We start from the raw sequence: 12,518 nt of genomic DNA on the forward strand, positions 1-12,518 counted from the left end.
GTTAAGTCATACATGGGCAACTGGCGGCCCGGGGGCCACACGTGTCACTTAATGGGACCCGCAGGTTAATATCTGAATACTAATATATTATTGATTTCAGCTAATTACTAGTATTAAAATGTCTTTTTTATGTCCAATGCATTTGTATTTAGTTCATAAAGTTAACATACGGTATAACTAAATGCATTCTGAAATTAAATAAAGGATTCCAATTCAAAAATAAATAAATCAGGATTTCAATTAAAATATAGCAAAAATAGCTGATCTACAAGCTCAAAACGCATCACACTGCGACGCGTTTTGAGCTTATAGATCGGCTATTTTTGCTACGACAGTAATATGCAATGTGGCCCTCTGGAGTGAGTGTGGAAATATAGTGGCCCTTTCCATCGTCAAAGTTGCCCACCCCTGGTTTAAGTGACTGGTTCTCTACGTGGCGTCTGGGGACCCCTGGGCGTCCTTGGGGGGGTTCCAGGGGGTCCGCAGCTAAATGATCGATAGTTACAGCAGGAACCAAATATGGACACGTATGGGTCTGTAACTGAAGGTGCATTACGTTCCATTTGTGCACTTCCAGGTTTAAATTAACACTGAGGATTTTACAGTGTACACTGAGGTGCCAAAGATAAAAATTTAAAATTAAATCAATCATCAAATAGGGGTTCATGGCCTGATGCATATGAAACTGGTGGTCCTTGAGAGTTGGTTGAGGTTGAAAGTCTCAGTTGCACGCACGCACGCACGCACGCACACACACACACACAGCTCGTCCTTAGTCCTTGCACCACCTCACGTCTTCTAACTCATGTGAGACATTACACAACATGGCATGCAAGCCGAGCCACAGAGGCCTGGGGCTGAACACAAAGACGCAGCCAGTCTGTCCCTGATTCAATGAAAGCTTATACATCTCAGATCTGATTTGATCGCCTACTGGTTTCATCTAATCAGGCGCTAGACTGACCACGGGGCGTTTTGGACCATTACAGCATATTAAGTGTGTGGTGCGTCTACACGCATTCAGATGAAGCTTGTATAGCAGAGGCGTGTGGAGTTGGGAATTCCGCAGTTTCCCAATGCAGGAGACACGGGTGAAGCCTAGAGAAACCCTACATACTGTAGTACACACTATGGTCGGGCAATCAACCGCAAACATACGCTGCTGTCGGGAGGAAACCACCTAAATCCATTTTTGAAGTTTTTGATTTATTTTTGTGCATAAATCAGTGTCTGTGTGTTGGTTAAATAAATATTGAACCAATGAAAAGTAGACAAAACCACTTAACTCCATCGGATGCTCAAACTGTCTGCTAAAGCAGTTAAATCCACCATTTCTCCCTGATCTCGCTCATAATTATCAAATAATTGAGAAACTGTTAATACATATATATAATTTCTTTATTTCTTAAATATCAACGAATAGACAAAAAAAAAAGTTCTAATAGGTTTTTTAAATTGAATAAATCTATTGGTCTGATAACCCTGCATAAAAAAATAGCTGATCTACAAGCTGTGAGCTTGTAGAAGCTTGAAAGTATAAATATCGCTAAAGTGATTAAAACCAGGAAAAGAACACACTTTTGCACAGTATTAATATATCCAAAATCCCTCGTATATCAATATAATATCCATATATTGTCCAGCCTCTTAAGCCCACGGTGCAGTGAGTGGAGGCCAGTCAGCCTCATGGTATGTTCCTAACAAGTAACAACACTAATTAGGACAGGCGCCGTTGCAGTTCGTCTGTGAGTTTACTGAATTATGGTATGTCCAAAGCTTGCTACTGTAGCATGTGCCGTGGGAAGAAAAAGGTAATAAAGAGTAAAATGCTGTTAAGTGCGTGTATAAGCTATCCGAAACCAAACAGACAAATACATACATTTCCATTTTTATAACTAGGACCAAATGAAGAGTATTCACCTTTTGTTAAATGTTGGACATATTTACAAACTACATCACTAAACCGGTTATTACTGTAGTTGATTAATTGATTATTCCATTTCTGGTCAGACAAGGCTTCAGACATAACAATAATTTGACTTCTTGGGACATTTGGAAAAGAGACGTGATGCAACCCCCTGCCAACTTGCTTTTAGACACACACACACACACACACACACACACACACACACACACACACACACACACACACACACACACACACACACACACACACACACACACACACACACACACACACACACACACACACACACACACACACACACACACACACACACACACACACACACACACACACACACACACACACACACACACACACACACACACACACACACACACACACACACACACACACACACACACACACACACAAGGGGAGACAAAGCATTATTTATGCATTTCCTTGACATCATCTCACATGTTCAAGAGTCAGACTGCGACTTTGCAGTTTGCACAAAGGAGTGTGTGTGTGTGTGTGTGTGTGTGTGTGTGTGTGTGTGTGTGTGTGTGTGTGTGTGTGTGTGTGTAAAGGGTCATCTAAAATAACTTATTGTTCAGGGCGGGCATCCTGAGAACATCTCTGACGAGGACAGGAACATTCCCTGGACAGGGGGAAGGAAGAGCTAAAGTTCGACCAGTTGCAACCTGGCCTCCCTCTTTTTGGGCATGTCGTGTTTTTTGGGAAAAAAACAAACAAAAATGTCCATTTTTCCAAACTTTCGTGAAATAGCCGATCTACAAGTCTCAAGTCGCCATGCGCTGTGAGCTTGTAGATTATTTCACTACAGGGACCCCTTGGGCCATTATATTTAGTTTGACCTGATCAGTTCCGCAGATAAATATTGTGAAAATAGCTGATCTACAAGATCAGCTATTTTTGTCTCTTCATTATTTGACAAATTGGCCAATGTTTGACCAGTTTTTATAGTATCGTTTGTTGATAATAATGGTAACGGTGCTTCTTTTCCCCTCTATTTTTTAAGCATTAGGCATTAAAAGTTCTTAAATTATCACTTCATGATATCACGATGTCACGCATTAATTGTAACTCTGTTTGTCCCAATGATGGTGGCAGAGTGAAATGAGGAATCAGGTGGTCGAGTGCCTGTTCCGCTCACAATTAAAGACCAGATCATTGTGCTTGTGTCCTTGTTGGTGTCATTCATGTGGTTCCCTATTATACAACGTTCCCTCCTCTTCCATTTGTCACTGACTAGAGGCAATCTCATCTAACGTAAAGACACTGTGTTGAAGGTGTGCACTTTCTTCCCCACTCTTTCTTTCCCGTAGCCGTAAAGGTACCCTCCAAAGGAGTACAAGTTGTGTCCGACTGCAATGGCATCACCGGAGGATGTCACCAGTGTTTCTTTCAGGTGCTCCGTCCAGTGAAACATTTTATCAACCAGCACCTCTGCAAATCACTGTTGACAACTAATGCTCAAAGCCACTGCACTGGGTCTATAGACCCACAGTACATTCTCAATGTTCTTATGATGGTAGCACAGTCAATGGCAGTCCAGCAGTATGTTGCTAATACTGTATCAACTCCTCGTCGATGCTAAGGCCCTGACTTAGCCCTGACTGGCCCAACTCATGAAGTCAAATTAATTTCTTGACCTTATGCCATCACCTGTATACATCCTCCACCAAGTTATCACGCTTATGTCACCATGACCTTATAAGGAGTTCCCAATGCAGCTACGCCCACGTGTATTGTCTAACCCCCCAATGTATCGTCATGGCATCAGGCACAATCAAAATGGCCCATATAATGTACGGGTGTATGCTGGTGACTTCCGGAATTCTCCATAAATGGGCATAAAAGGGACTAATAGATAGAGACTAGGTCTCCATATATGCACATAAAAGGTACAAGCACTGACGGATACAGAGATCTCCATTATATAGAGGAATAACAGTCGGGTTGGCGGTGGGACGTACGCATGAGGGCCACGCATGAGGGCCACGCATGAGGGCCATGTAGATGTACATTAATTTGCGGCCCGCGAGGAGCCCCCTTGTAGCCCCTGGAAGAATTTCAATTTTATTATATATTTTCAAATGGGGTCTTGCCCTGAAAATAAATTAATTTTACACTCTCAAGAGTTTTATAAGGGTGCATTTGGTTACCAACTCACCATCATTTAGCTGGGGACCACCTGGAACCCCCTCAAGGACCACTGGTGGTCCCCGGACCACTGGATGAAAACCACTGTTCGACATCTATTCTAAGCTTAATTAATGAATGAAAAAGTAAAAACCCACATTTTTTGCGCGCACGGACTCGGCCCCCAGCCTGGTACCCTACTCAAAATATGGCCCTTGAGGAAAATTATTTGGAGACCCCTGGTATGTACATTACACACACACACACACACACACACACACACACACGCAGGCAGGACTTGGATGTTGTGACACTCTGAGGGAGAGGGGACAGCGTGTGAACGGGAAACGAGTGTCTGTCTTGTCAGAGAGGGAGGGGGGTTGTGGGCGGATGCAGAGGGTTCAGAGAGCTCTGAAAAGCAGACATTCCCAGCTGAGCTCCGGAACTCTGCCCTCCACACACACACACACACATCCTGAAGACACCACTCACCTCCTTAAACAACAAAACACAACTGCCGCCACCGGTGTGTGTGTGTGTGTGTGTGTGTGTGTGTGTGTATATGTATGTGTGCGTGTGCGTGTGCACGCTTCTGCCTGGGAGATTGATAACCACCCTTCCACAATAACATAGTCAGATAACCCAGGGTGAACTGTTGTGTAATCGAGGGAAAGGCTCTCACTACAGCCAAGGTACACACACACACACACACACACACACACACACACACACACACACACAGTACATAACAGGCCAGTCAGCTGATTTAAGCACACCACACACATATAAACACACAGAGCTCTCGCAATGAAGTTCAAGTAAGAACAACAGACAGAACAAGGAATATATAGGAAAATATCACATGGGTGGTTTTCGAGCATTTTAACTCATTCGATGGTCAAATACTACCAACTACATCCAACGTGCTTCATCAGGTGTCCACAGCATGAAATATACATTTATGACGATTATGGCAACATAATTGTGATTATCTCAAATTTGTGGCGATCAGGCAATTATGTAATATAAGTTTACTGTGACTTACATGGTTGTCATTGGCCAGGATGGGGCTGAGGACGGGGGAGCCTGCAGGGCTGCAGAGCTCAGGGAACGGGTTGGGGATGGCTGGGAGAGAGGAGGGACGCATCTGCTGCTCTTCCTGCAATCGCCTGCAGAGGGGGACAAACACACACACACAGGCTATAGCCATGTCACAGAAAAAAAATCAAGATTTCAAGAGGGATAACATGCGTGCGCGAATGTGCGTGCATGTGCGAATGTGTGTGCATGTGTGCTTTCGCGCGTACATAGGGCCATACATGCACACACAACCAAAGGAACACAGATGAAGGTGCTTTACCAGTCCAGGACCCCAAGATTAAAGGTGCTTTTTAACTTTTATATTATTTTCACTGACCATTGTGTGCGATTGGTGATATATTTAGTCTTATTTCTGATTGATTGATTGATTGATTGATTGATTCTGCCAGCAGTGAAAGCAGCGATAGTCTTTAAAAGGATCCCTGGCTAATGAGACAAATATGCTTTAAAACAGTATACTTGCCCTCTATAACTAAAGAAATAAAATAAAAGCACCTTAAATATTTTATTTCTTTCATAAATAGAGAATGTGGTGATGTGGTCCAGCTGTATTTCCTCTCCGAGTGACCATAAACACAGTGGTAAGAAATGGCAAAACCTCCATGACAAATTTGCCACGGCACGTGGGAGGGAAAACCACCCGTATGTAACCTACTAGCAGACTGGTTGTTGGGATGAAGTCACAAACATATCCACAAAACGGCCTGGCCAATCAGCAGCAGCTTCTAGCAGCTTCTAGCAGCAGCTTCTAGCTTCTAGCTGCTGCTGATTGGCCAGGCCGTTTTGTGGCCGGGCATCAAGTCTGCCTGAGAGTTCCCAGATGGGAGCAGGAGGGGGGAACCCAGTGTACTCTGCTGCCCCATCTGGCGGAGTCAGGTTAACTCAGACAAGCAGACCAGCCTGAAGCATGGAGGTGTCGGTCTGTCGCGCCGTGCACCGAACATAACAGATCTGCCCGAATACAAGATGAGCACATTTTGGGTTTATAGATCTGCCCATTCTGCTGCTGTGTTCGGTGCGCCACCGTTGAAGAACGGAATATAAATCACAGGCAGCAGCAGTAAGCGAGAACGTCAGGGAGAGAGAGAACATTAGAGAGAGATGCATGCATGACAATGAGGTCTGGGATTTAACTTTAGCCTATTTTGTGCAGAACTGAGCATGTTTTATGAACAACTGAACATGTGAAGTTGCTATTTCGCCAACCATTATATGTCCGTTCTTTCACTGCGCCATCATTTTCCCTAGGGTTTTCGGGTCTAAAATGGTGATACATGTTAGGGTCAGGCTGGCTCAGTAGGGCCTCGTTGAGAAGAAATGCAAGGTGATTGGAACATTGCGTTCTACCTGATGTGCATGGGCTGAGAGCGCCGCAGCCTCTCCCGGGAGGGGGCCTGCTGGCTGCGCCCAGGGTGGGGAGCATGCACGTGGTGGTGGTGGGGAGCGTGCACGTGGCCGTTGCTGTGCAGGAGCAGCGGCGCGTCGGACCGCGTGCTGCAGCTGGAGTGCACGCTCTCCATGGACGAATTCATCTCGTTCACCAGCTGCTCCAGATCCACGTCATCATCTAGAGGAGAGAGAGACAGATATACAGTTGGAGGCCATCGATATTGTCCTTTTCTTTTTGCTGAGTTTTGCGTGATCTGCGCAAAAGGACAGTTAACCCATTTTGGGCGGGAACCCCTTTGTGTTTTAAACATTGTTATAATTTAGCTATTGAAAAATAGCAGATCTACAAGCTCATAGCGCGCCACCGAGTGGCGCGCTACGAGCTTGTAGGTCTGCTATTTTTGAAAAATCGTGAAAATATTTATTTCAGAAACTGGAGGATTTAGAAGGATTTTTTTTTTATTTTGAGGTCAGGCCTAAATGGGTCAAATGATAAGGGACAATATCGGTGGCACCCAACTGTAAGCAGGGGTCGTCGCCATGTTGGCTTGTGTTGTGGTGGACATTTTTGTCAACATTCCATTTTTGCCACGGATATACAAAATGAGTTGACTGGGGTGAATATTACCAGAAACGCATAAATAGATAGCCCTGAATGACCATAACAGGTCTGTAACTCTGAGTGTTCAAATGGAACCAAATGGACCCGTGGATATGAGAGGAGGAGGAGGAAGACAAAATGTCAAGAATAAGATGGGTAGGAAGGAAGAAAGAGACAAGGACAGTCAGTCAGAAATGAAAAAGGGGCCTGGGCCATGGCTCAGTGGTCCAGGCACCTTGGCTGGTAATCCAGTCTGGCAGTGTGCCGCGGGTTCGACTCCCGGTCCAGACGGCCTTTACTGCATGTCACTCCCCCATCTCTCTCCCCATTTCCTGTCAGCCTACTGTCTGTCCCTCCATAAAAAATATAAAATAAAGGCGAAAGCCACAAAAAAAAACATTTAAAAAAAATAAAAAAATAAAAGAAATTAAAAAGGTGGGCATATTACAGAGCTGCAAATACCCACTAGATGTCACCAATATGGAGATACAAGGTTTCTGCCCGACAGCAACGATAAGCATCATTGGGTATATTAAGACAGTCTACAATACATTAAGGGCCTGTACAGACGAGGACGATTTCGGTGTTTCTGGGGCAAGTAATTAGCCGATCTGCCCTTTTTGTCACACGGAGACGGCGTTTTGGGGGACTTTAACGGCTAATTTTGAAACTACCTTCCAGAGTGGGAAAGTTTGGAGACGCGACTTTCACGTCTCCGTGTGTACAGCGAATGCCGCCTAATTTGCTGAAACGGTGATGTCATAGTCCCCTCGCCCCCTGCAAACTAACCAGTGTTAATGGTTTATTTCACCATAACCACTTACATATAAGTATCACATACTTATTTTATATTTGCACATAATGTGTATAAATCTCTTCTCCAAAAATAGCCGATCTGCAGCCCGCACACACGCAAACAGTTGCTGAGATTGAGCAGGCATGCACGAGAGAGGAGTTGTGTGTGAGGAGCTGATCACAGATAGAGGGAAAGTGTTATATTTGGCCCATTATTTATGCTATATATTATTGACCGCGTCTGTGTCAGACGCAGTCACAGTCACAGAGAGAGAGAGAGAGAGAGAGAGATGCTGCGTGTTAAAAAATAGAAGGGGTGCGCACGCTCTCTCTCTCTCTCTCTCTCTCTCTCTCTCTCTCTCTCTCTCTCTCACACTCTCTCTCTCTCTCTCTCTCTCTCTCTCACACTTACTTTGTGCTTGCTGCTGTTTTCAGAAGAATTATTCCAAGGTTTGTCATATATTATGGTTTAGTAGGCATACACTTTAGCTGGTCAGTCAGTGTGTGCAGACTCAGAGAGAGAAGCAGCACTGCTCTGCTCATTAAATTGATATGACACATATGCGCATCTGATCAAGATAATTAGTTATTTGGCAACACCTGTGTGAAATACCAACGCTTTCATATAGCCTACTTTTAGAATAAGCTTTTTCTTTTTTTTGGTGGCCATCTACAGGCCAGCCATGTGTACTGCATCTTTATCTTGAAAACGGAGCAGTTTACCGGTCTCGTGTGTAAGGCAAACATAATTAACATAACCGCAATGTAGACGCAGTAAAGTTTTATATCGTTCACAAACTTAGGCGGGGAACAGCCCGCGACGTCCTCGTGTAGTGGCCCTCTAACACTACATTAGGAAAGCTGGGTATTTAAATCTCTGATTTGCACTTTCATCTCCTGCACCAAGCAAGGACACTGGTTCTCAATGGGGTCAGGGGACCTGCAGGGGTTGATGCTCAATATGCTATCAGCCTCCAATCACTGGCACAACAGAGACGTCACACCATGCATCAATAAAAAGTGGGGTCATTTTAGGGTGAGGTGTTGGATTATGCTTAGAAATGGGGTTAGGTTACAGTAGGGTCAGTGCTTGGGCATTTTTGTGGCCGAGGTTAAAAAGTTAAACAATAAAAGCCAAGGTAAGCCGTGGAATGTATGTTACGAATGAAATGAAGTGTAGTGTGTGTGTGTGTGTGTGTGTGTGTGTGTGTGTGTGTGTGTGTGTGTGTGTGTGTGTGTGTGTGTGTGTGTGTGTATGTCATACAGAATTCCTGACATTGTTGTACACTGGAAAGAAACCAGTACAGTGTGTGGTACAGGGTGGTGAAACACTGAAAAGACACGTGCCAAGTGTTCAGGGTTCAGAAATACGGTCTGAGAGTGCTCTTTGGTCATTCGGAAATTCAATATGCTGTGGTCTGGGCGCAATCAGTGTGCAAACTGACCACTCCCGACTGAAAAGCCTGAAAATTGAGGATCTATCTATGCAAAGTTTTGTATTTAGGAAACTTGATGGCGGGAAAGATACAAGGAGAGGATAGATATCTGGTATAAAAAAAATGTATTGGCAGCAGGAAAGAAAGCTATATCACAAGGAAATGGGGGCAGATGGAACCTCCAACACAGGGACAATGGGAAGAGATGATTGAAGAAATATATCTCATGGAGAAACTGACACATCATTTGAGACTGCAGGAAGATCAAATGGATGATAAATGGTTGAAATGGACAATATTCAAGGCCGAACATAAAGACGAAGGGTATGGGAGAATAAGGAACAAAGGAAAATGCCTGGGACTATGTGAAGTAGTATGGAAGTTTGGATCTGCAAATGTCGACTTCTTTTCGTTTTGTGTGCGTTTTGTTTTGTTTTTTTCCATCTTATCTGTTTGTTATGTTGTAAATTGTTTCAAAAATTAATACAATTTTAAGTATTTGTATGTCAATACTTTTGTACTTTTACCCAAGTAAATTTAGAATTACAGACTTTTACTTGTATTTCTACATTACAGTATTGATACTTCTATTGAAGTAAAACATTTGTAGTGCTTTTACCACCACTGGGTGCTGGTCTCACCAATGCTGCAGTAACTTGTGATTATGCTTGGAAAGCAATATTTCTATATACACAAACAAACACCCACAGGAGAACTATTTTATACTTCCTAGCGATTCTCACCATTTCCGGTTTGCCGTTATCTCTACATAAACAAAACTGCTTCACATTGGTGCCGGTTACACCAATGCAGATAAAAACTGATGTAAGAGAGTCATCCGAGCCAAAGAACACAGGAGCAAACTAGGAGTAAACAGAGAGATACTGGCTAACGACAACCATTTCTAAAAAACACGAGATCTGCAATTGTACTTATATTTCCGGACATCTTTTTTTATAAATAAAATAGTGCTCATCCTGATAGACATAATTGCCCATTCCTAGCGAACTCAAAACATGGACACGCGTGCACACACACACACACACACACACACACCACCCACCCCCCCCGTCAGGGCGTCATGTGATGGTGAGGGGGTCATGTGCAGGGCAGGGTTGGTTGTCAAGCATTTAGGAAGAATGACAGAGCACATAAGGACAGAGGTTGAAATAACAGAGAGAAAGACAGAGGGAGGAGACAGAGCTCGAGAGAGAGAGAGAACGCAGACTGAATCATGGAAGAAAGTGGAGTTTTTAGGGCTGAAATGATCAATTATTTTCTTTTACGTTTATGATTAATCGGATACGTGAAAATAATAGAACATTGAATAGACTGATTACCACTTTAGGGACGGTGATTAAAACACCTTCCCTGCCAAGGGTTTATTTTGATTAAGTTAGATCACGCTCGTATGCAACATAAATGCCTATCGTTTGCTAGGCGATTGATTAAAAAAAAAGAAAAAACTGAAATGAACCGGAAGTAAGATGGCCGCCTCCATCCACCTCCCGTTTTTAATCTAAACAAGTTTTGTTCATGGCCGACAACGGTCACAGCATCACACAGCTTGTAGATCGAATATATTTGAGCTATTTTTGAACATTGTTCAATTGATGTGTTTAATGTTCAATTGATGTGTTTAAAATCAATTATATTTTATAATTGATTAAATTGATGAGTTTTATTAACTGCTGAAGCTCAAATTGAATGAAAAATGTGAGAGAACAGCAACTGAACAAACAGAAGAAGAGAACAAACCGGAACTGGAGATGAGTGAGTGAGTGAGTGAGTGAGTGAGTGAGTGCGTGCGTATCTTTCTTAATGTCTGCTCTGTACCATTTGTGTATCTGTGCTGAGCACAGTCCATACAGGAAAGGATTAGTAATTCCTTCTGGTTCGAATAATCAAAATATTTGCAGATGAACTGGCACAATCCACACAATAAAAAGGTGCACAGTAGCAGTGGCAACACAGAAATGTGTGGGTAGGGTTAACTGACATAATGACTATAAAAGGGAGAAGTGAGAGAGTAAAAAAAAAGAACAGGGCTTGTAGAATGCCATCATGAGGCCGATTTGAAAATTGGCAAGCACACAAAATTTGGCACTGATTTGGCAGCGGTTTGCGAAATCAGCTGCACACAAACCTAATTCCTGTCACGGACTTCGGCGATAGTACTCATCGTCGAGTTATGTCGTGTTATGTCCTCAGTCTCAGTAGAGGACTGCACTGGCCCCACAGTAACATTTTATGGGATACTGTAACACTGAATCCAGTTCCACTCTGGCCACTGCGTGGGACAACAGCCTGTTGATTATTGTGGCGATGTGCATCATGCAGCAGCACCCACCACAGTAAGTAGCTGAACACGTTTCACTGGGTCGTCAATGAGGGACAGGCATGGGAAGGTCAAGCAACCTGAGCTCCACGGAGGGTTTAAATACACAGTATGTCTGCCTGGAAAGCAGTTGTGAGACACCTCTATAGTGCAGAGTCAGAATGAAACCGTAGCAGGCTGACTTTGACACCGACCGCGTTTTTTCACTGGAGTCATCAATAGGCTGACCACACACACACACACACACACACACACACACACACACACACACACACACACACACACACACACACACACACACACACACACACACACACACACACACACACACACACACACACACACACACACACACACACACACACACACACACACACACACACACACACACACACACACACACACACACACACACACACAGCTAAGAGAGCATTTCAAAAGGTCTGCAGCCAATCGTAAACAAAGGCAGGAGGCATGAATGCGCATCAAGTGTGCAAAGGAACTCTACATAGCCTATACTGATCTGGAATGTTGCTCTTGCACTGGTGTACATGTAGATGGCTAGCGCCATGGTTGGAGTTAAACTGGACAATCTGGAGGTGGTTGCGGTCTCGCGTAAGGGACTGATGAGAAAGGTGGAGGGCATCCTTCCTGATGAATGCCTACCATCCTCCTCTATGATGTGCCGAGGCACAGACAAAGTGAAAAATAAAACTCAATCCCCCATCTCACCCTCCCCCCACCCACAATCCCAAGGATAGTTGGAAAACAGTCTGGATAAAAAAT

At 43.8% G+C, this 12,518-nt stretch overlaps 1 protein-coding gene across 2 annotated transcripts in view; it reads right to left on the reverse strand.

Moving 5' to 3' along the window:
• LOC306938787 (growth factor receptor-bound protein 10-like) overlaps positions 1-12,518 on the reverse strand; it is a 74,777-nt gene that overhangs the window by 42,031 nt on the left and 20,228 nt on the right. For both annotated transcript variants that reach the window (XM_079523100.1, XM_079523101.1), the window contains exons 4-5: positions 6,521-6,740; positions 5,118-5,241 (exon numbers count right to left, since the gene is read on the reverse strand). In XM_079523100.1, coding sequence (XP_079379226.1) covers positions 5,118-5,241; positions 6,521-6,740 — 344 coding nt within the window. The remainder of the gene's footprint in view (positions 1-5,117; positions 5,242-6,520; positions 6,741-12,518) is intronic.

This window comes from Electrona antarctica (genome assembly GCF_951216825.1).
Source record: "Electrona antarctica genome assembly, chromosome: 15".
NCBI lineage: Eukaryota > Metazoa > Chordata > Actinopteri > Myctophiformes > Myctophidae > Electrona > Electrona antarctica.